The sequence below is a fragment of the Panthera tigris genome, chromosome E1, assembly GCF_018350195.1.
Source record: "Panthera tigris isolate Pti1 chromosome E1, P.tigris_Pti1_mat1.1, whole genome shotgun sequence".
Taxonomy (NCBI): domain Eukaryota; kingdom Metazoa; phylum Chordata; class Mammalia; order Carnivora; family Felidae; genus Panthera; species Panthera tigris.
In genome coordinates this window covers 59,356,662-59,380,429 of record NC_056673.1, presented here as the reverse complement: position 1 = coordinate 59,380,429, position 23,768 = coordinate 59,356,662, and the positions used below count along the sequence as shown (strand labels likewise).

Genomic DNA, 23,768 nt, shown 5'->3' with positions numbered 1-23,768 from the left:
GGAGGGGTGTTCCCCACGGATTTCCCTTCTCCTCGCCGTGCCGTCTTCTCCAGGAGCCCCGGCTTCCCCGGGTACGGTGGTGGACCCTCCGCCTCTCCTGGCAGCTCCAGAGGAGCTCCCGGGCTCCTCTCGCGCAAGTCCTTTCCCCCCAGAGACACCGGCTGCCCGGAAACACGGGCGTTTCCGCACTGCTGTTAACGCGGGCGTCCGGCCTCCTTCGCTTGACGGTCGCGCCGAGTACCTCCCACCTCCAGGCTGGTCGTGTCCTTGCACCGGAGGCGCATTTCCCACGAGCAGCACGCGGTCTGCTCTCGCTTCCTAGATCCATCCGGCCACCTCTGCCTTCCAGCCGGGCCGTCGGACCGCTTACACGGTCACCACCGACACGGTTACGCCCAAATCCACGCGCCCGCGATCTTCTGTAGGTGCCATCTAGTCCTCGTCCCCCTCTCCTTACCTTCTTTTCTGCGTGACCCTTGTACACATTCACGGCCTCAGGGGACCTCTTCTGCTGGCGAGGGGGCTCTCCCTGTAAAAGCATGGCAGTGATGGCCTCGAGGTGCGCGGGCTGCCTCTTCCTCGCGGTCCACCTCCAGGCGGTAGCACATCGCATGAAGCGCGAGAAGCTGACCGGAGCCTTTCTTCAATTTCTGCCCCACCCCCACGTCCCTGCTGTGACCGCACGCGTCACTGGTGTGCACGCCACCAACACCCAGCGCACGGCGACTGCTGTCTGCTCCGGCAGATGACCTTTGACAGATTCAAGGCGCAGGAAGTCAGACTTACTCGTGGGGCTCCCGCGCCTGCGTGTGCACCGCGCGCCTTTCTGCCTGGGGACCCTCGCTAATGCTCCTCGTGGTGTGGGTCCGCCGGGCTGCCACCCTCCGGTGTCGAGTGTCTTGCGAAGTCCTCACTCTGCCGCCACCTGTAGAGAGCCTCCCGCTGCGCACAGAAGGCCAGGCCGGCGGCTTTTCTTCGGGGACGTTAGGGCGCCAGCCCGCCGTCCCCCTGCTGGTGCGGCCCCCGGCTGGCAGCCCGCTGTCTTCCTTCTCCTTGCCCCTCTGTTCCCTTTTATCGGCTGCTTCTGGTTCTCATATTGATCACGTTTTTAAGCAATTAGGTTAGGACTCGGGTGGTTTTCACGTTCCCTGCGCGTGGGGTTCCTGGAGCTTCCCGGGCCTGTGGGCTTGTAGTTTTCGTCAAATTGGAAAATTTGGACATTTCTGAGCCCGTTTCTTGGGAGGTTTTTCCCGCTGGCCCGTCAGCATCTCCGAGTACACACGTCAGGCCACCTGCAGGTGACCCACGACTCAGAGATGCTCCTTCGGTTTGTAAGAGCCTGGCTGTGCTCCCTGTGCCCGTGTGCACAGACCGCGCTGCCGAAGCTCTTCTGCGGCGGGCAGCCGGCGGTCGGGCTGTCGATCCTGCCCGGCACGTTTCTCACGGCCCGCTGCGGCTTCCCTCTCCGCGAGGCCCAGCCGGCCCTCTGAGGGCTTCGAGTTCCAGTGGAGCTTTTTATGCGGAGCAGGTTTCTGGCAACGGTTTCCACGTCCTTCTCAGCTAGTTCTCACACCTGCGAGGGGTCAGGTGGGTGTCGGCGGGTCTTTCTCCTCGTCGTGGATCACGGATCCCCGCTTCTTCACGCTCCCGGTCGTTTCGCTCAGTAGTGGAGGCGGGTGCAGACCCACACGGTGCACAGGTGATCTGGGGAGAGACCCTCCCGGGACCGGTTCCGCGGGGACAACGGGAAAGGCTCTCCTGTGCCACCTGTCCCCGCAGCGTGTGCCGCCCCTCGGTCACGTGGCACCGGACCGTCGGCCCTGCTCCTCCTCCCAGACGAGGCTGAAGCGCTTCTGGCCTCCCCCCACCTGCCCCCCTACCCCCGTGATGGCCCATGGTGTGTGCTCAGCACATTCCTGTGGCCTAAGAAGAGGCCCTGAACTTGCCCCTCAGCTGGGGTCCGCCCTGCGTGGGCCACCCCACCCTCCGCCCTCAGGAAGTGCCCTGTGTTCACGCAGACGTTCATCCTAGCGTGGCCATCCCTGACCCTCCCAGTGGCCACTCAACGACCCGGTGAGCTCTGCCACAGCCCGAGAGCCCGTGGAGGCCGGCGGGGACCCAGTGTGACTTCTGGCCAGATGCAAACGAGGGAAGGGAACCACCAACCCGCCCCCCCCCCCCCCCCCCCCACCAAAGCACATGAAACTGTCATCTCCGGGAAGCCATCCGAGTGATCACGAAAAGGAAGGTGGAGGTGAACGGCACTCAGACTCAGCTGGAAATATTTCAAAAGGTCTCTCAGTAGGATGACGGCCTTTGAATAAACAGGTGCCACGGGCTGCTTAAGAACGAGTTCACGGAAAGGTCCCTGGCGCCCGCGGGCAGGTACAGCGGCACTGAAGGCCCGGACACTTCCAGCTGGCTGCAGCGTCATTAAACGTGTAAGTCCTTCAGCGTGGGCCCTGAGACTCCCTCGAGCAGGGGGCGGGGGAGCTGTAGCAGGTGGGCTCACGGTGGGCGCCCGCATCCAGCACATGCAGGAGACACGCAGGCCCCCCGAGACAGATGTGCCGGGAGGCGGTCTTTGGCGTGCAGAAGTACGATGACCACCCAGATCCCGCGAGAACGCAGTGGCGAGGTGCAGGCACAAGGGCCGTCCTTTTGACACACACAGCAAAGACTGAAGCAGAAACAGACACTCCCAGGACTAAATGCACACACAGTCTGGTTCTAGGCACTGAGAGGTAGCAGAGGTTCCGCGGGGACGAGAGTGCTGGTGGCCCACCGGCAGGGAGGTGGGCCTAGGGGCGCCCTCTTCTGTCCCCCTCCTGCCACGGGCTGCGGTCTGAGCTGGGCGCCCTACGCACCCAGGAACCTCGACACGTGCTCTGCTCGGCCCAGGACCGGGTAACGGGATCAGTACATTTTCAGATGTGCCGTTGAGAAAACGGAGACATTGAAGGACAAGGGAAGTTTCAGAACGACTTCCCTGGAAAAGCCCTTCTGTCCTCCTGTTCCCAGAGCACGGCTCTTTGGTGAGACGTGAGGGGCAAAAGAGAACTGACCGAAAGGTACGTTCCTTGCCCACAACACCAGGCTTTCCGATCGGCCAGAGAGGGTTTCTGTGTACGGGACACCAGCCGGACAGACGCGAGACTTACACTGTGATTCCTTTCATTCTAAAAGTTCCAGGTCACGGCTGTCATCTTCGTACCGCGCCGCTGGAAGCACAGAGGGGCGGGGGATGGGAAATGAAAGCGGCTCGCTGGAGAAAATGAGGGAGGCAGGGCCCAAATTCAGATTTTTAACTCTTTAGTCTAGCAAAGTTTTGGCCAATCTTCCAGAGAAGTCATTGCTCGTCTGAAGTTAGTTCCACAGATAGGAAGGTAAATATTTTGTCAAAACCTCTAACGTTCTAGTCATCATCACGGAGCAGACAAGCAACGGAACATTCTGTGGGTACAGCTATGCGCAGGGCACTGGGCCCAAGGAGGGTCAAGGCTGACCCGAGGTCAAGGTTAGCCTTGGGTGCGGCGAGCAGGAGGGAGGCTGCTTCCAGCACCGAGAGGACCACGGGGACCAGGAACACCGAGGTGAGTGGACCCTGCGTCTGGTCGACAATGTTCTGGTCGGTACCAGGGAACCAGCGAAAGGACTGAGGCCGACAGACGGGGACTGAGCCACCTCCCGGGACTTGTCTGCAGCCGCTATGAGCGGCTGTGCAGAAAGGCCAGGAGAACCTCCCAGGCAACGGTCAGAACTGCAAGGCTCAGCAAGGCCGCTACACAGGCGAGCAAACAAAATCAGCAACCACGGAGCACAACGTCATCCAAGACAGCGTCGCCCAGATGCACCTGTGCTGTCACGTGTTCCTGGGAACGCCCGTGACACCCGTGTTCTCCGGCAGCCATCACCCCTGGCTCGGGCCCCACGGCACAGCTCCGGCGGCCTCAAGGTGCGCGGGTAGCCTCGGCGCCCAAGTGAGGGAGGACTGGGTCCAGCAGCAGCCTGGAGCTGCAGGGGCTCGTTCACAGGACGGCGGAGGGTGTGGGGAGCAGGGAGCAGCATGCAGGGCCGAGGCGAGCCGGGGGAGGTCTGCTGGAACGCGGAGGCAGCGGTGGGGCCCCGGCCACCTACCAGGTGCGGCTCGGGAGGGGGCAGGCCGGTTGAGGCTCTGGTGCTCGGCAGGAGGGGCGACAAGGGAGAAGCCCACTCCCCTCCCCGCCCACCAAACCCCTCAAGCAAGCGACCACGTGATCACCGCGCTTCCTCCCCTCTCCACATCTACGGTTCTTCTGAAGCTGAGTGCCGCGCACGGGGGCCTCTTCTGGGGGGTGCCTGCTCCCGGCCGGCGCTCACCCCCACTCTGGAACCCCTCTGTGTCCCGTGAGTCATGCGTCCCACCTCGTCAATCCTGCTTTGCCTTCCTTCCGTGGCTCTTCCTCCTCCACACCCCCAGCCCCGGGGCTCACCGCACCCCTCAGGCACAGGTCCTCCCCACCTGGGGTCTCCCCGACCATCGCCCCATCACACCCACTCTCCCAGCCCCTCCTCAGCTAACCTACAACCTCTACATCGAGGCCACGAGTTAAAAACCACAGCTTGGATCTTGTCCCATTGCGGACTCTTTACCGGTTCTTCTTGGCTGAAGAGTGGGGTGCCCTCCACTTAGAGGGGGCCCCGCGTACGCCTCCAGCCCCTCTAGGCCCTCACCCTCACGGCACAGCCCCTCAGACACGGGGCTTCCCCCCTGCAGCGGGGGGCTCTGATCCGCTGGACGCGAGCCTGTCTCCAGTCTCCAGCACAGCCCCCAGGGTGGGGCTCCATGGAGTGGATGTGAGTCTGGCGCCCCAGAGGCCTGAGGACAGGGAGGGGCAGAGACTGGAGAGCAGATCTGGAGGAGATGGTCCCCAAGGTCCCCAAGGTCAGGGTGGGGAGGAAAAAGCACGGGTGGGACACAGCAGGTCTGGTGGGGGTCTGGGTGAGGCAGGGTAGAGTTTAAAGAAGGAAGCAGTCAGGGTCACTTCCTGCTGGAGGACTGGAGGGGGTGGGGAGGGGGCGGCCTGCGGCACGTGAGGGACACGAATGGCGTGGCTGCAGCCCAGGTGACCAGGACTGGGCCCCAAGGAGACGCACCTCCCTTATTCTGGAAAGGGGGCACCAGCCGTGCCTGGAGAGGGAGGGATGAGCTGGCCCTGAAGGCAGAGGCTTGGGTGAAGCAGGACAAGAAACGCGGGGTCATCGCAGGGGGACAGAGGACACGGCGTCACGGCGGGCAAACCAGCTGCGCTCAGCACCTCCGCAGCAGCCGCCACCCGGGCCGGCCGACGCACGGAGCCCGCCTTGCGCCTGCGGGGACGACGCGGACTACTCACACTGTCCACGGCCAGGATCTTGGCCCAGATGAAAACCAGGAGGGGCCGCAGCTCTCGGGCTGAGCTCTGCAGCAGCTTCAGCACGTAGGGGAAGATGCCCACAGACAAGGCCTGGGGGAGAGAAGAGAGAGTGAGCGCCAGCACCGGTTCCCGGGCAGCCGAGCGGCGCCGGGGGCGGACGGCGCGGCTCGGGACACGGTGTGCGGAGCCTTCGTCGCGGTGGGAATGCCGTGGGGGTGGACGCGCCTCACGCAGAGCAAGCGGCTTCCTCCGGCCTCCTCACCCCCACGCTCTCAGATGCCGCGGGACTTCTCCGGTCCTGCCGCGTCCAGAGACCAGGGCTCGCCTCACGAGGGACGGGTGGCTTCCCGTCTGGAACCCGCCGTCCCCACCCTCGGAGGGCCTTGTCTGCTCTCGGCAGCAAAGCGCAAGGCCCCTTAATAGTGGTTCTCGTGCTTCGAACCACAAGGCGTCCGCCGCCTCGGGATGGGCCAGTCTGCTGGTTAAGACGGGGAGCAGCCGCGAGGGCTCCTGTGCCCAGATCCGGATGGGGCATCATCCCGGGGGGTCGTCTCTGCTCTCGGCAGGGCAGCGACAGAGAAGCAGGCTATCTCGGCACAAAGGACACCTGGGCAGAGCCCGGTTTTGTCCATCACCTCAGCGTCTCCCTCCAAGACAGATGGAGGGGGACACCCAGGACAGAGTCCGAGGGCGGGGTCTGTGTCCTTTCCTCATTAAAGGCTGTGTGTACCACAAATTAGATAATTTCTAATTATCATGAATATTGCTTTTTCAGACTGTAATTCTAAACTGTTGTTTGCACACAGAACCAAGAAGGTCCATGTTTGCAGCTGGTGACAGGTCTCCTGAACCTCCTCTAATTGGCAGGTCCGCTAACGATACCCCCTTCCTTCTGATGTAGTTGTTGAAAAACAAGTCGCTTTTTGATCTGATTTTTGTCAGTGTTTTCTGTTTTCAATGGCCGTTTCTACTCTTCTGCGCAATGAGAAATCGGAAAAGGGTTTCCAGATTGTGCTGGGCACCGGAGCGTGAAGTCGGTGGATGGGTGTGTGCGGGCACTCCGCGGGCTCAGGGGCACCTGCAGGGGCGAGCCACTCCCGAACGGGGGCGGGCCGGCCACACTTTCTGTCTGCAAAGGCGAAGCCTCGTGGCAGATGGGAGGAGAGGGCAGAGCAAAACCAAACCGCCAGAGGCTGTAGTGACGGAGGCCGCGAGGCAGCACGTGCACCTCTAGGGCCCCTCGGGCTGACCGCCCCCCCTCCCCTGCCCCCAATCACTCCCAGCTTGTGAGACAGTCCTCGGTCGCACCACGGAGTCTCCGGGGCTCCACCCTCCCCCGGCTCAGTGCGGGAAGCACGCACCAGGCTCACCGCCCAGGGGCCCAGGTCCAAGAAGCGCCCCAGCAAATCCAGGGCTCTCAGCCGGTGCACCTGACTCAACAGCACCTGAGAAAGGAAGAAGGAGAGGGCGTCACCGTGGAGCCGTGCGATTCTGGACGCGGGGGTGCACGCACACCTGCCCCCGGCTGCATTCATTCATTTACCTACAGCAGGTGCTCCTTTCTCTGCATAAAATATGGGCCCTGCAGAAACTATTAGAACAAATACTTTTCAATTGCAGGTAAAAAGGCACCGAGGACACTGTGGTGTATAAACCTCCAGACAGCGTTCCTTTAATTACTCTAAACTAGGTAATCTATTATTGCGTTTCTCACCTCTTCTGTAAACTAAATAAAATACTGTGGCTTTGACTCCCCATCGCTGGGCACGTCTGGCCGTATCATTCCCGGTGCCCGGTTCATTTAAACAACTTCCCCACCGCAACCTTTTTAAACTATTATCAGGTTTTTGCTATTACAAACGATGCTACGATGAATATCCCAACAGGCACATTTCCGCCTATTCACATGGTTTTTCCCGAGGATAAATCCGAGGGTAGGAGCAGCACAAGTTTACTACCGAATTACCTGCCAGTGAACTACCCTGCACTTCCTACAGTCCACGCATGGGTGCTCCCCTCTGTGGGTGCCCCCCACCGCCCCGTGGTCCCTCCCCGCCATGGGTGCTCCCTCCCTCCTGTGGGCCTTTGCTGATCACAGTGCACAGGACGAGGGTTTGCTGCTGTGTTCTCTGGTTATGGGACCTTGGGCCAATCGCTTCACTTCCCTGACCCTTAATTTCTTAGTTTATAAAAAAGGAGAAACACAAAACCGAATCCCAAAGGTTTAATTAAACAACAACTTAAGAACTCCGGGACAACAGCAGCCCACGACCCACTATTATTTACCAATATGAGAGACAAAAATAAAATATCCTTTTAATCTGAATTCATTACAAGTGAAGTTGATTGTCTTTTTTCCACAGGTTAATCGGCTATTTCTGTAGTAAACTGGCCATGTGTGTCCTTGTTTTCCCACTCGGATGTCTGCCTTTTTGTCTCATTGACATGGAAAAGTTCTTCATACGTTAAAAAGAACAATCTTTGCCACGTGTTTTTCTCTTGTTTTCTTTGTTACATCAGAGTTTAAAATTTCTAATGGGGTCATTTGTAGCGACTTCTCCTCATGGTATTTACGCTCAAGGCCGTGGGTACGGAGCCCCCGGAAGGCACTCTTCTGTCCACTGCCGGCCACCCAGCGCGTGTTCGTGGGCGCTTGCTGCGTGCGGATGCTGCGCTGGGGCGCGACTGGGGGCAGCGGGAGCCCCCCCCCCCCACCATCAGTCGCCGCAGAGACAGGCAGACGGCTACGTTGTCACAATCCGCGGTGACGGCAGGCAGTGCTGCGAATCATGTGCGCCTCTGCCCTCCTTGGGAGGGTCCTGAAGGTCCCCCTTCCTAGCGGGCAGCCAGGTCCCAGAGGGGAGGGGAAAGTGTGGGGCCCCCAGGTAGCAGGCAGAGGGGATGGGAAAGCTTGGGGTGTCTGAGGATGGGTCCCACAGACCAGGCTGAGGGTTTCCCCAGAGAAGCAGCAGCGAGCGTCCGATGTGGTCGCTGGGGGATAGACCGGCGGTGGCCGGATTGGGGGGGGGGGCAGAGTGGACCTGACCCTGACTGATGGGGGGGAAGCGACCCAAGACAGCAGGGGCCGTGCCCGTGGCGGAGGAGAGGCTGGATGGAGGGGACCGGTGGTGTCGCCTGCTCCCGGAGGTCAGCGGCAGGAGCCGCGAGGACAACACGCTGGGTGCAGGGTGTGGATCGTGTCAGGTCGTGGGGAGGAGGCAGAGGGGAGTGGAACGCGACGGGGGGCAGAGGTTTCGGGGGCTCCCTGTGAGGGGCAAACACGGGCTGGAGGGACAGGTGGGGAGGGGTCTGGACAGCACCAGGTCCCCAGCAGGAGCGGCGGCCCGGGGGGCGGGGCGGGCGAGGAGGAGGAGCCGCGGCTGGCCCAGCCCCCGGAATGCAGCGTGCCCCGCCCCCCCTGCATCGGGGCCATTCCCACACCACCGTCCCCACGCACGTGTGGGCGTCTGGAGGTGTCGAGCCTCTGACGAAGAGTCGGGGCGAAGGCGGGGGACCCGATTCCACGCCGGACTTGTGGCCACCACGTGTGCCTGAAGCGGAGGTTGCAGGGCAAGGTCGGCGGGAAAGCGCGGGCCTGCCTTCCTTCCTGCGTCCTCGGCGGGAGCGGCGGAGGCAGCGACAGTCTGACACCGGCCTTGGGCGCATTTTCAAAACCCAGTGGCGCGAGGTCCGCGGAGGCACCGGGCCCGGGCCGTCCACCACGAGGCGCGTCCGGCCCGCCGATCCCACGGCGTCGGCACGCGGCGCAGGACGTCCCATCGGCGACTCGCCGGCCGCCCTCGTCGTACCGGAAACAGAGCCGCCTCAGGTGCCGGGTTCCCGCCGACCCCGGGTCCGTGAGCGCGGCCGCAGGCGGTCGGAGATCAGAGACGCCACACACAGAGACCCCGCGGCAGACGCTGCGCGCCGCTCGCGTCACAGCAAACGCGGCAAACGCGAAGGGAGCGCCGCGTTTCGGGCGGACGGGGCAGCGATCTGCAGGGGAGGCAACGGCCGCGAGGCTGGCTCTGGCTCTGCGTGCCCCGGCCTCCGCAGACGGCCCCGCGAGCCTGGCGCGGGGCTCTGCGCTGTGATATTAATGTCCGATTGGAGAAGGCCAAGTGTTGGCTTTTTAAAACATGACATGGTCCTTCGGATTCCTTCCGTTATTCATATTTAGGAAAAATGGAAGCCTAGTGGAAATGAAAGTTACTTTAAAATAAGGACTGGCTTTTGGTTGTACGCTTTTTTATTCCTATTATTCCTGCTTCAGACTGGCCCAGGATCTGTGGAAATTACAGGGACAGATGGCGAACGGCACGAGTGACTGGGTCTTGCCCGTCGGTGGCGGCGTGCACGCCCGCATTAACGCAGGGCTTGCCGCCCCGGCCACGCTTCGTCTGCCTCGTGTAGCGACGGCGCTCGGGCTCCTGGGCGGAGACTCCTGGCCGGGGGTGCACTTCCTACAAAAACAGATTCCGCAGCTCGGGCCTGGCGGACCTCAGTGGGTCCAGGAACCTGGCGCCCAGGAACCTGATGCCCACCGACATACCTAACGCGTGTCACAGTAACACGCAGTTACTTTCCTGCCGTGGACTGAGAGCAACCCTGCACTCTCAGACCAAAAATTCTGTTTATAAATAAAACGATGCAGCGAAAGCAAACAGTTTCCCGATGAAATGCCCGGACTGCCTCGCGAGGTCTGTGGAGGTCCTAACACCGTCCTATGACATCCCCTCTTCTCTCTCCTTCCTGCAGCTCGTGGGTTCTCCCCTCTCGGTCTGGGGCTTCCTTGCACACCGGCCGCCCGAGGGGCCACGCACAGCGACGTCTCGTCCACCGCAAGACCGTGTGCACCTCGTGGCGGCTCGGGGTTTGAGGGACTTCCTTCCGATTCCTGCTGCTTACACTTCTAAAAGGCAAGAAAAGCCCCGGGGGCTGGTCAGGGAAGGTTATTTCCAAGCTCACCCTCGCAGGACGGGCTGCAAATCAGCTGGCCCGAGAAGACATTTCATCTGACACCGAAGGTCATCCGCTAATGCCTCTGAGTCTTGAGGCACAGAAAATCCTCTCTGGCGTGTGGAGAAAGTAGCAGGGATCGGAAAAGCCACAAAGTCTGTATTAAAATTCTCTTTCCCTCAGGCAGTACTTTCTGACTTGCTGAGGCCCCAGAGGATAACTTATGGGTGACAAGGTCCAGGCTTTGGCAAAAATACAGTTCCTTAAGATAAAGCAGCGTGAAGTTAACCAGGCTAACGAGAAAGAGGCTGACCCCGTGGGCCACGCCGAATGAAGCCAGGGCGCCTCTGCATCGTGTCCCCGTCCTGTGGGCCAGGGCGCCTCTGCATCGTGTCCCCGTCCTTTCTCGTTAAGTACAGGTTCACGTACTGACCCGGGCTGGGCACGGCCCAGGAGACGGCCCTCCAGGATAATGGAGAGCCTGCTGCTTGTGGCTGTTTGCAAGATCGCACAGAAAACGTCTCCCCGCTTTCCCTTCAGTTATTTTCCGTTTCTTCGGCATTACGACGCTGGCTCTGTTAGGCCCTCTTTCCCCGAGGGAGTGTGGATTGTAAATGGAACATTAGGAAAAATGTCAATAGAAGGCCATTTACAGCAGGACTGTTTGCCAGACCCGGAAGACCTGATTTCGCATGCTTGTCACCGCACCCGTGCTTTGCAAAGGATGAATTTCACTCCGCTGCACCGTCGAAAACACCGGAAGGTCGGTGGTAGGGCCACAGGCTCTGCGAGTGAACGTTCCGGCAAGCCAGGAGGAGCTACAGAGCACAGCACGTCCGCTCCGCGCCAAGGCCGTCCCTGCACGTCCTGTCCACTTACAGCCGGCCAGCGTGTGCGCTCCCTCAAGGGACGGCCCGCTGTGTTTCCTCCTTTTTACTGCTTTTCTTCAAACCCAGGACAGTCTTAAACTGATCTGGAGGCGAACAAGCTCTGCGGGCTATTCACGGTGTCGGTCACGGTACACACGGCGCCCAGACACATCCTGGGAGCGGCCGTGGCGGCAGCTGCTCTGGGGCGAGGACAGGCCGTGGCGTTTCTACAACGTCTCCAGTGCCCTCGTCCCACGTCCCCTGTGCTGTCTGAGGTCCCGCACACAGTCCCGAGCCAGGCGAAGCCTCGGTGCTGGGGCCGGCGGACGGTCCTCAAAGTCGGCTGTGTGACGGACCCAGAGGAAGCTGACCACCCCCCCGCCCACCGAAGTTGGGACGCCGGGCTCTGGGGGCGACACAGAGAAACCGTCCGCCCATTTCCCAAACGGCCCTGGGCAGCGGGGGCTCTGTCGCGACATGGTCAGCAGCCCGTGTAAGAAGGTGCCGGCCCTTCCGCGGGCCTGGCGTCCCTCGCACAGGCGGGTGACGAGGCCCCTGCTCCCACTTCGCAGGAAGGTGCCGGTGGCAGCCAGCCGGCTCTCAGGACCTGAGACCCTGAACCGGGAGGCAGCGCGCCTGTGAGCACCTGCCCCTCTCTGCCCACGGCGTCTGCCGGGCCACCGCACCCCGACCGCAGAGCCTGTGTTCCAGGTCCTAAAGTGAGTTATTAGACCTCGGTGTCTACGCTGACTAGAGGTCCACACTTCCCGCAAACACACATTAACTGACACAAAAGTTCTGGGAACATTTTCTCATCTTCCCCCCTGTGAAGAATTTTGGTAACCTGCCATCCACCTTACCCGATCACATCAGCTAAAAAAATTAGCCGAGTGAGACCCACGAAACCAAGCTTCCAACCCACTGGCGGGGCGCGGTCTTCGCGTGAGCACTGACACCGGCCACGAGAGGGCTGGCACTCGACCGCCACCACGCACGCGCCCTCCACAGAAGGGAAGGCAGGGCTTTGGGTCCGGGCTGCCTGCTGCCCAGGCAGTCCCTGCAGTCGGCAGGCGCCTGGCGAGGAGCCGCAAGGGCCGTCTGCGATGCGCTCACGGCTCCCCTCCTGTCCCCCCCGGTGGCTCGGAGCTTCACATCCTTCCGAACAGAAGGGCCCGATGCCACCAGCACACGCACGGTGGCGTTCCACGGGTGCCCGGAAGGGCGGCCGACTACGACCCAGATGAGGGGCTCGGGGAGGGTGGGGGAGGGAACTCTGGCGCCCCCAGGACGGCCTTCCCAACTGAGTGCAACGGGAGCCGGTGACTTCGAGGGTCTGATCCCCCCGGCCTCCAGGCACCCGGCCCGCGCATGGCCACGGGGGCGTCACACACACGCACGCACGCGCGCACTCTGCCCTCTGCTGGCAGCGGTCTTCCCTGGAGCCCGCTCAGCCCGTCCGGAGGGTCCAAAGACACTCACCTGCAGAACAATGGGAAGTTGCTCGGGCGGGCTCCTGTTCTCCACGCCCATGGTGAGCCACACCTGGAACGCGGTCAGCTGCTCAGCAAAGAACGGACTGTGCTGTGGGACAGGCAGGGGCGTTAGTTAGGGACCTCGCCCTGACACCACGCGCCCCACGACGCGGCCCCCACGGCTGCCTGGGTCCGGCTGAGGGAGGGCAGGGCGCAGCCGGGGAGGCGGTAGGAGTGACACGGCGCAGCTGGCGGCCTGCGCGAGCAGACCGGATGAGGGCGGGAGGAGAGGGTGTCCCCGGGCCGAGCTGGGAAGACCGCAAGGAGCATGTCCGGGAACAACGTGGGGAATCCCGCCAGGACGAGTGGAGACGCCTACAGGACGTGGAGTGGGGACATCGAGTGGGAACCGTGCTGCGCCTGCAGTTCGGGGGGCGGGGGGGGGGGAGTCGGCGCTGGAGGTGCAAACTCAAAGGGAGGCGGGAAAGAGCAGGGCTGAGGCCGGAGGCCAAGGGCGGTGGCGCAGAAGGAGGAGGGGTGGTGGGCGGGCAGGACGCAGCCTGGTTCCCCGGAGACCGGCCGAGCAGCGCCGAGTCCCCGGAGACCGAGGTGCAGCGGGCAGAGGCGCGGCAGAGTGCGCTCAACACAGGTGGGAATTTGGAGACTCCAGTGTGGACGGCACTGAGAAGGGATCTGGGTGCAAAGGGGAAGGACAGGAATGGAGGGGGTGGCGGGAGGGGAGTGGAGGGAGGCCACCCGGTGCAGAACTCTGGTTTCCCCGTGCGGGGGCGAGGGTGTATCTGGAAGCGGCTGGTGCCATGCGGGCAGGGAGGCGGGCTCTCGGGTGGGGCCATGCACCGCCGGCAGCCCGGGCGGCCCTCCGGGAACGGGAGTCGGGGATCCCCGGATGCGGGGATGTGGGCAGACATTGGGGCACTTGCAGGGGACTCTGTATCACTTCTATTTCTCAGTGACACGGAGAGGGAGGACACAGCCGAGCAGAGCGGCACGGGAAGGAAATAACCAGAGTTGTGATTTACTCCAGGACCCTAGAGTGGGGGGCAGGGGGCAGAGAGTATGTGAGGCCACCCTGGGGTCAGTGGAGGACCCAGGCACCGAGGTCACAGTGATGGGGGGGGCGTGGAGTTGATCTGTCATTCCTGGACTGGCAGAGGGGACGCCTTTCCCGGCAGTGACAGGGACCAAGCAGAGGACAGAAGGAGCGGCTCAAGGAGGAGGGAGGACCTGGCCGCCAGAAGGTCCGGGAACCGAGAAGCCAGGCTAGCGGGAACGCTGGGTTTTTCGGTCTGACAGAATCATTTTCACCTAACACACAGTTGTGCTGTCCCCAAACCCTGAACCAGAAGAATCCCCAGTTACAAATCTCTGCCTCCCAACCCTGTCCTCCTGCCCAAGGGGAAGGTGGTGGCTGCATTTCAGAGTGCCTGTGCGTAAGGAAGGGGGCCGGGAAGGTGCGACCGTGGCACGTGTAGACAGCGTGGACCCGCGTGTTTGCACGACTCAGGTCTGTAGGCCCCACCCCGGGCCTGCTCACCCCACACCGTCCACGGAGGAGCCTGGTGGGCAGAGCCACAGCGTCCCCTCAGAACAGTCCATGGCGTGGAAAGTGTGCGGAGAGCAAGCACCGCCCAGGAGTCCGCGTTCCCGCAAAGTCGGCGTGGGCCAGGTGCACCAAATCGGAGGGCGACCTGGGAGCTGGGGTGGAACCCCCAAACTGGCTTTCCTGTTTTCAAGTGTGAATTTTTCCTGAACTGGTTAAAAACAGTAACCTCTGTTAAGCTCTCCGTCCCCACGCGTGGGAGACCTTTGGTCTCTGAGGGGAGCTCGGGTAATTCAGGTCATTCCATCTCTTTCCCCCTCCTTCTAAGTCCGGATTTGAATGAAGGATGCTCCCGTGTTGCTCACTGCCGGAGAAACCGTTCCACACCGCGAGGACAAGCGTTCCACGTCTTTTCACCCAAAGCTCACAGAAAGGGCAAGTCTCTGCCGCTGAGGTACGTGGCGAGGGCTGTCGTGCCCCTTATGGCGCGGGCAGCCCCCCAACACAAGCAGGCTCGGCATTCCAAGCAACGCGCCCCAAAGCGCCTCGAGAGCTGCCCCCGTGTGCACCTAAGGATGAGGGAGAGCAGGGGTTCTGGGCCGGGTCTCCAAGATTACGGCTGTAGCATCAGAGCTGCTGTGCAGAGGCTCTGAGCCATGGGGCCGCGTGTCCAGGCCTCCCAGGGCAATTCTGAGGCCAGGCGGGCTGCTCTGTGGTCAGCCCACGTGTCAGATGGCCCCGGGGCCTGAAAAGAGGCGCGAGCGGAAAAGGACAGAAAGCGGGAAGGCCAGATGGGCACAAAGAGCCACCTGACCCCTGGGGGATTCAGGCACAGAGGAAGTAATCTCAACACACCTCCTCCTCCTCTTCTCGCTTACCATCCCCGGTCCCGACACGGCTACACTGCCCGGTGTCTGTCCTCACGTGCAGTGACACTCACTACTCACGATGACCTCACCACTTACAAGAGGAGACAAAAGAAAACTGCCCAGTGGCCAAGAGCATTCAAATTCCATAGCCTGTCAGAGCTCAGCCTGCAGATGGGCTTTCTTCAAGTCCTTCAAGAAACTCCATGCTTCCCAGCGCGAGCAACCACTCTCCCCTTCTCCCGACATCAGGAAATGCCAAATCTGATCAGGCTCCTCTCCGTTGTTAATTAAATTCTGTCCTCCCAACTACTGACCTTGGACAAGTGACCAACATGCTGGGCTCTGTTTTGGTATATTTGACAACGAGGTTTTAAAATAAGGCCAGGGGCGCCTGGGTGGCTCAGTGAGTTGAGCATCTGACTCTTGATTTCGGCTCAGGTCATGATCTCACGGTTTGTGAGTTCAAGCCCCATGTCAGGATCTGTGCTGACAGCATGGGTCCTGCTTGGGATTCATTCTCTCTCCCTCTCTCTCTCTCTTCCAATCTCAAAATAAACAAACATTTAAAAAATAAGAAAATAAAAAAAAAAATGAAGACCAGTAATTTATAAGAAAATTATTAGAACAAAATAGTGAGTTTAGTAATGGTACTGCAAAAAATCTCTTATAAACAATATATATACAAAGAAAGGGAAAACAGAAAATTTTAGAAAGACACTATTCGCAGTCATGATGATGGATGGGAAGACGCAACGCTGTGGAGATACTGCCTGCCCTGTGTCCGTCTACAGATCCATGCGATCCCTGTAAAAATTGCTTTCATAATCAAGGCTGCTCAGTACTGTGCAAGGACACAGTGGCCCAAAGGGCAGAGCTGAGAACCCAGGAGCAGCCCGTGCAGATGGTTGCCTGGTTCGATGCGAATAACACTGGGTAAGCTCAACCTCCATGTGTGGGAAAGCACGTCTTGACCCCTATCTCACACCGTCCGTGCTAGTAAATCCCAGAGGGACTGCGAGTCTAAGGGTAAAAGTAAAATGATCAGGCTTTCAGAAGAAAAAGAACACCTTCTCAAGGGTGTTCATCTCAAAGTAAACATTTCTTAAACGGGATACCAAAGGTCTTTAAGCAAATGAGAAAAAAACTGATAAATTGGATGTTAAAAGAAGAAACTTCTGTTCTAGGAAAAAAAAAACATAAAAAAATGAAAATAAAGTCCACAGAGATAAAAAAAGAAAAAGATATTCACAATGGATTTGTATTCAGATTATATACACAACCACTACAAATCGATAGGAAACAGATAACATAAAAGAAAAACCAAAAGAGTTGATCAGGCAACTTACAAAGGAGGATATTCAAATGGCAAATGAAAATACAAACTAGTGCTCAACACTACGAACCATCAGAGAAACACAAGATAAAATCTCAGTGAAACACCTCTTCACACTGAACCACAATAGCCAAATAAAGGGAAAAGGGTAGAAAGTGTCAAGCGTTTATGAGGATACAGGGCAACTGAAACTCTCGTAAGCTGTGTAGAGGTGCAAGTTGATTCGCTCACAGGAAAACCGCCTGGCAGCGTCTACTAAAACCGACCACACGTGTGCCTGGTAACCAGCAACTTCACTCCCAGTGTGTGCCCCCGACACAAACGCGCCAAAGCCACGTAAAAAATTAGCAGCACCCGCAAAACTTAAGGGGGCACCAGAAAATTCAGTAGTTGAAATAAAAGAATACATTAATGCGAGATTTAAAAAGAATAAATGTGAAAATCCATAACGAACGAAACATCAAAATTTCGAGTAAAGACAGGCTCAGCATCACTGATTTCTCCTTCCTGTCAGGCTCCGACGGCTCGGCCTGGCACTGGCCAGCACTATTCGTGGGGGGTGCTACCAGTAAACTCCAAATGCCTACCGGCCAGACGATGGGCACACGACCCTTGGAGCGTCCCCCATGGTGACAAGAGCCCCGACCGCGGGAGCAGATGTAACATTGAGCGAAAGCAGGCACGACGGCGACGTGCTGTAGGACCCCGCTGATCCAAGCACACGAAACCAGGCGGGATGGTGGCTGCGCTCGGGAAAGCAGACTGAAGGCGGCAGGAAGGGGCGTCTGGGGGGTTCTAACAGGTGGCCGCTCGATCTGGGTGCTGGTTACTGGAGTGTGTTCCTCTTATAAAAACTCCTCAAGCCGCACATTTGTGATGTGCAATTTTCTCTACGTACGTTCTGCTCCCGAAAAAGTGAAAACAAAATAAAAAACCTAGCAGGGGGTCTACGTCAGTTACCCCTCCCTATCACTATTGGGGGGAGATTATTCCCAGATGCAGAACGCTGATTCCAGCAGATTAGAAATGAAGCGCTGAGATCCGCGCAAGTGTGCCTGGCAGTGGAGCGGAAGGGTAATCGTGCAGAAGCTGTGTTGTTTTACATAGGAGTGGAGAGTTCTGATCCCCTAAGGGTACAACGTAAAACCACACACGGTCTAGAAAGCCGGAACTGTAGGAGGTTTTCTAAACACGTGTTTGTGGCGACGGGCCCTCGTCTCCCTGGACGAGCTGAGGCACTCGGGAGGGCCTCCAGCTGCAGGGGGGGGGGGGGGGGGCTGGGCTGTCCCCACGGAGTTCCGTGACCGCACGAGCCCGGTCCCTGCCTCAGTGTGGGTCCAGCGGGAAGGGGCCACGCGCACTGCTGAGAGCCGAGCGCAGGCCCTGCCAGCTCTCCCTTCAGGGTGGAAAACAAGGTGGCTTGCGATTTAACTTGTGAGAGCGTTAAGAACAGGCGGACGGAGAGGGGTGGATGTGCTCAAGCAAGTGGCAAATGTTCGCGGCAGGACGGTGGGCACACAGGTGCTCCCTGTACTACTCTTCCAACCTTGTGGAGGCTTGAACGTTTTCATATTAAAACGTGAAGGTTTTCAAGCACTAAAGAGGAGGAGATAGGAGATAAACAAGAGAGGAAGGCCTCTCAGCCCATCGCCCCCGCCACAGGGGCGTCAGACCATCTGAGGAATTACACCCCACAGAGACACGCGCCTGCACGGATCACACGCACCTACACAGATACGCACACACGTACACGCACGTGCACAGAGACGCACCTGCACCGATCACATGCGCACACACACGTGCACACGGACACACGACGCAGTGACACAGATGAGCACATATGTACACACACACGCACCGACGTCCCCCACACACATGTACATACGCACCCAGACGTGGACACCTCCCACACCCACCCTGCAGATACACTCAGCACACACATGTACATTCGTGCACACGGGTACGTGAACACACACGTACACGGACACACACCCACAGATATGCAGACACGTACACACACACACACCCGTCCACACAGGTGTGCACTTATGTGCACACACGTGCACACAAGCACACATGCATACACACACCCTACAGACGTACACACACGCACCACACCCCACGTGCACAAGCACACACCCCACACAGAAACACACACATATACACACATGTATAGACAGGTAACCACAGGTATACACACATGTGCACACACGTATAGAGACGCACATACCCAGGTATGCACAGTGAACACATGTACACACACACTCTCATGTACATGGACACACCTCACATAGATAACACGCCCACCCACGTATACAACAGATATACACCCCACACAGATAGCACAAAGCACACGTGGACACACGTTGCACACAGACACGCACAAATGTACATGCACACACATCCCGTGTATGTAGGCATACCCCAGATACATACACATGCACATACATGCACACGGATACATCCCCACACACACTTGCACAGACACACCAGAGAGACACACGTACATGTGCACACGTGTACATGGAGACCCACATACAGATACATACAAACACACATGTAGATACACTCTACACACATACACATGTATACACATGTGCACACATACCTCACACACACGCACACATACACACACACCCCATGTAGATAAACATACACGTACCCCACACGTGCACTCACACGCCCCTACAGATATGCACACACATACATGTACCCCCACGAGTACCCGTACTCCACACAGATACGCACACATATGTACACCCCCACCCCGATCCACATGTGCACATACACACACACCCACGCTCAACCTGAGCACTCAGCCCGTGTGAACTCCTTCAGTCCTCCTGAGCCCCTTCAATGGATACCACCCCGATTCTCCTGTAAAACGAAGAGACCGAGGCCCAGGGGAGCGGGCTTGCCCACCGGAGTCTTGGGTTGGGCCAGAGACGACAGTGTGGGTACAGAAGGCTAGGGGCTCTGACCACCTGGCCCCACCCCCCGACTCACCCGGGTCTCAGGTGGCCTGGAGGCGCCCACTACCCCCTGCTGTCCGGCTCCTCCCAGACCCAAAAGTCTCCCCGTCCTGTGGGGGTCAGAGGGCACATACGTGCTCCCCACACCCTCCGCCTGTTCCTAGCCGCGCTCTAACTCGACGGGTGTGACCCCCCCACCCCTTTCTCAGGGTTGTCCAGGGAGGGGCCGGGTCTTCTGCAGGTGTACTCAGGCTTGGTGCACGGTAAGCACTCGACAGACAGGTCCCGAATGAAGCCAAGGAGGCCGTGCAGCAGCGGGAGCGAGAAGGGCTGGTGGCGAGGGGCCGTGAGACCCTCCGTGTCAGGCCCCCGGGCGACCTGGGGACCAGCCATCCCCTCAGGGCCGAACCTGACACCCTCCGAGGGTTCCAGTCAGGAGTCTCGGGAAACTAGAACCCATTCCAGGTAAAAGGTAGAGTGCGGAACACGGCTCGGGGAGCGCACGCTAAGGACAGCATTTTAAGAGAAGACATTTCTGGAGAGCTTGCCAGCTCAAAATCCTTAACCCCCGGCAGATGCGATCTTCCAAACTTTGCTGACTGCACGGTTTCCCAGGAGGGTGAACAAAGTCCAACAACCCAGCGCCCTGGGTGCCACCCCAGTGGACCACACGGACGCCCTTGTGGGACTCACCCGAAACGCCGTGCCTTCCTCAATGATGGTGGGCAGCTGAGAGAGGCAGATGTCGACGGCCAGGTCCCAGGCTTGCCTGCGGAGAGAGCAGAGGGGCGCCCACAGGGCCTTACTGACCGCTTCTCCGGGCGGGGCCCTGGCCACGGCCGGGCCACAGGAGAAGGAGGAAGGCATCTGGCTGCACACTGAAGCCGTCTTGTTAACGTGGTTTCTCTTTAAATTTAAATGAGAAAAGAGCTTGGGAGAGATAAAGGGACGGTCTCACTTTCTGCCACAGCTTCTCCCCTGACTTGGTGCCACAGCCTGTCCACGGCCCTGAAGCAGCCGTGGCACCGTGGTTTCCGGACCGTGGCAGTGTCACACGCAAACGCCCCACGGTGCTTCATCAGAAACGGCCAGCGTGGGGCCAGGAGGCGACTCTGTCTAGGCCCCCCGTCCTGAGCGGCCCCTCATCCCGCCCCGAATCAGGACTGGCCCCACACTGCCCGCTGCCTGGGCCTGTCCCCGAAGGAGCCACTCAGGATGAGGTGTCCCTGTCCTCGTTTGAGAGGACGGCAAGTCACTGACGTGTGACCCTGGCCACCTCCACCGCTTTCGCACAGCATCGGGACCTAGCTCAAAACACACACAAGACGGCCAGAGTGCGCCCGATGGCCTGGCGAGTGTGGCTCCGCCTCCCTGGCGTCAGTTTTCCCATCGTGCCTGCTCGGAGGGTCCTCGGGAGACCCTGGGAGAGCAGGTGCCTTCTCAGGGGCGCCGAGGAGTGAGGGCCACTCGTGGCATTCGGCGTTAGCTCTCAACTGACACAGACGATCACCTCACTTTCTCTATGGCCACAGATGGGAAGCGGGGATGCCGTGGACACAAGGTTCCTTTGTCCCTGCTCTCCCTTCCCATTCTCGTGGAGACAAGGTGGGGGCCGGCATGCGGATCTGGTTTCCAGCACGGCCGCCCCTTCTCCCAGGACACCTCCTGAGAGGCAGGATTCCACCTGCCGTTTATTAGACTCATGGCCCCACATGATCGTGGGGAAGGGGGTACCGTTGTTCCACGTCCCCAGGGGGGACCAAATCAGGAACGAAAAATGTAAACAGCCAGAACACGGGAAGCACGTAAGACAAACAACAGCCTGGAGGCTCTCTGTCATTATTCAAACACACGAAATATATTCCAGTTTTCCCAGACCGGCCCCCGCCGAACAAGCACACCCTTCCCCCACCAATCTAATTAAGAGGCAATCAGCACATAATCAAAAGTGCCTCAAAGAACAAGCAATAAATAGTTCCCATATGCTCAATAAGTGGCCAGGCTGCAGGCAGAACGGTTCTTCAGCGGCGTTGAGGGAGAGATTTACTCTTTGTTAGACAGAAACAAAGTCAATTACTGCAATTCCGTGCTATAAAAATTCCTTGAATTTAACCTAATAAAAACTTTGAACCTGAGGAGTTGCAAGCGTGTACCAGCTGGGGGCAGGTAAAGGTGTGGGTCTAGGGCGGCTGGAACCACGCTTGTGTGGAGCAGGCGACACGCCCTTCTCAGCCCCTCTCACCAAGATCACGAGGCAAGGACAGGCCTCCCGTGAAAACGCCGCCACGGCTGTCCTCGGTCCTGGCGGGCGTGTCCTGGATTATCAGCGGAACCAGGCCACGCTGGGACAGGCCACCCTGCGGTCTCGTGGCTGGCACCCACTGGGTCCCTCCAAAGAGTGAAAGCCTCACGGAGCTGCACCGGGGCCAGAGGGCGACAGTCCTTCTGAGAGTCCTTCTGAGAGCCACGTGGTCACTGGCTGGCCAGGCGGCTCCCGAGGGTCGGCCCCTCCCTCAGGGACCGGGTCCTCAAGCAGCCCCGGAATGTGCTTTCGTGTGTGCAGAGGGGCGGGCGGGGGTGGGGGGGCGCTGTGGACATGACAGGGGGCCCTGGAGCAGGCCCGGTGACCCTCTCCAGGCCTCTGGCTGCTGGTGCTTGCCAGGGGAAAGGGTCGGCTCGGGGACCTGAGCTCCCACGAAAGCCCGGCAGCACGAGAGTGGCGCTCTCTCCGGAGCCTCTCACCGGTTGGCTGAAACCGGCTGCGTTTTCTAGGCTAAGATCAAAATGAACTTGGCGTCTTAATTTGGATTCTCGCTCGGGGAGAGTGGGACTGTGAGTCCTGGGAAGTCTGAGGCCGTGGCGAGGGGCCAACCCGGGAGGTGTCTGCGTTCGCACTTCCCACAGCCCGCGAAGCGGCCACGCCGCGGCGGGAGGGGGCGCCGCGACAGCCTGGCCAGCCGAGCGGATCCCCGCGGCGTGGGGCAGAGGCAGCTCGATGAGTCACTGCCCGGGAAAACGTGCCGTGCCGGCAGGAGCTCGGGTTTTCAGGAAACGGGCCCGCGATGGCAGACGCCCAGGGAGTGGGCCGGGAGGAGAGCCTTCCAAGAGCGCGCGGCCTCCATCTGTAGCGACCGCGCAGCGGGCGAGGCGCCCTCGACGGAGACGGAAAGCACAGGTTACTACGGCCGAGAGAGGCGAGGTTTCACGGCCTGCAGAAATCGAAAGTGAAGGAGAAGGAGCCCCTGGCGGCTTCACATCAGAGATTGAACAGGAGCCGCGCCGAGCGCCCGTCGCCGTTAGCGCCCCTCCTGAAGCCAAGTGCAAGTGCAGACTTGCGTTTCGACCCCGGTTTCTGTTGGGCTTTGTTCCCTCCTTCCCCTGCTCAAAATTCAACCTCTCCATCACCACCCCGGCACTGTAGTAACTAGACGGCACATCATTTATTCCAGATGCTCTTTCTGAGGCCGCGGCTGGCTGTGTGCTCCCTGGGGATGCAGCAGCTCCGGTCCGTTTCCGAGGAGGGACGGGAAGAGCAAGGGGCGTTGTTCTAACGCGGCTCGTCACCGAACCAGCTCCGCCGCAAGCCCACGCCAGCACCGAGCACCCAGGCGACGCGGCAGAACTGAGCCCAGCGCAGCGCGACCATCTTGGCGTCCGGGCCTCACGTCCTCCCCACTCTGCGCCCGACACCACACCACAGCCTGGTCCCTCACGGCTGCTCTCCCGCCTCCCGCACGGCACGCCGGCCACCCGGGACCTGCCGCGTTCCCAGCCCCCCCCGCCCCCCCCCCCCCCCCCGGATGAGGCGCATGAGACAGAGACACCGGCGAGAGCAGGAACGAGCTGGGCCCCCGGGGCTGGCCACTGCGGGGCGGCGGGAAGCCTGGGTCCCCGCGGCTCACGCTTAGGCCACATGGAGCGAGCAAGACTCTCCTTCGTGAAGCCAGCAGACTCTGCGTTACCAACTAACCTGTATTTCCACCGCTCCTTCTAACCACCCCCAGGGGAGGAGGCCTCCCACGGTAGCCGGGTCGGTCCGCCCGCAGGGGCCTGACCTGGCGTTTACACCCAGTGTTTCTGACCTCTGACTTAGAAACAACTCTGAACGATTTTATAAAGAAATAAAGACCCCCACCGTCTCCAGGTGGTCCCTTCCTCCCCAGATCTACAACACGGTAGCCGGGCCAACCCGGCCAGCCCTACAGCTGCAGCCCTGTGTCACTCTGGGAAGCACGGCTGTCCCTCTGCGAGCATCTCCTTAGAAACCACCTTAGCAAACGCAGGAGCCGGAGCCAAAGCCGGGGTGGGGCCCAGGAAAACGCAAGTGCAAATAAGCA

The 23,768-nt window shown here is 59.9% G+C and overlaps 1 protein-coding gene across 1 annotated transcript in view; it reads right to left on the bottom strand.

Moving 5' to 3' along the window:
- The window catches only part of RPTOR (regulatory associated protein of MTOR complex 1), a 331,489-nt gene that overhangs the window by 79,305 nt on the left and 228,416 nt on the right, over window positions 1-23,768 (bottom strand). Inside the window, exons 10-13 of the mRNA XM_042965566.1 lie at window positions 20,125-20,200; window positions 12,704-12,805; window positions 6,758-6,841; window positions 5,376-5,486 (exon numbers count right to left, since the gene is read on the bottom strand). Of these exons, the coding sequence (XP_042821500.1) occupies window positions 5,376-5,486; window positions 6,758-6,841; window positions 12,704-12,805; window positions 20,125-20,200 (373 nt within the window). The remainder of the gene's footprint in view (window positions 1-5,375; window positions 5,487-6,757; window positions 6,842-12,703; window positions 12,806-20,124; window positions 20,201-23,768) is intronic.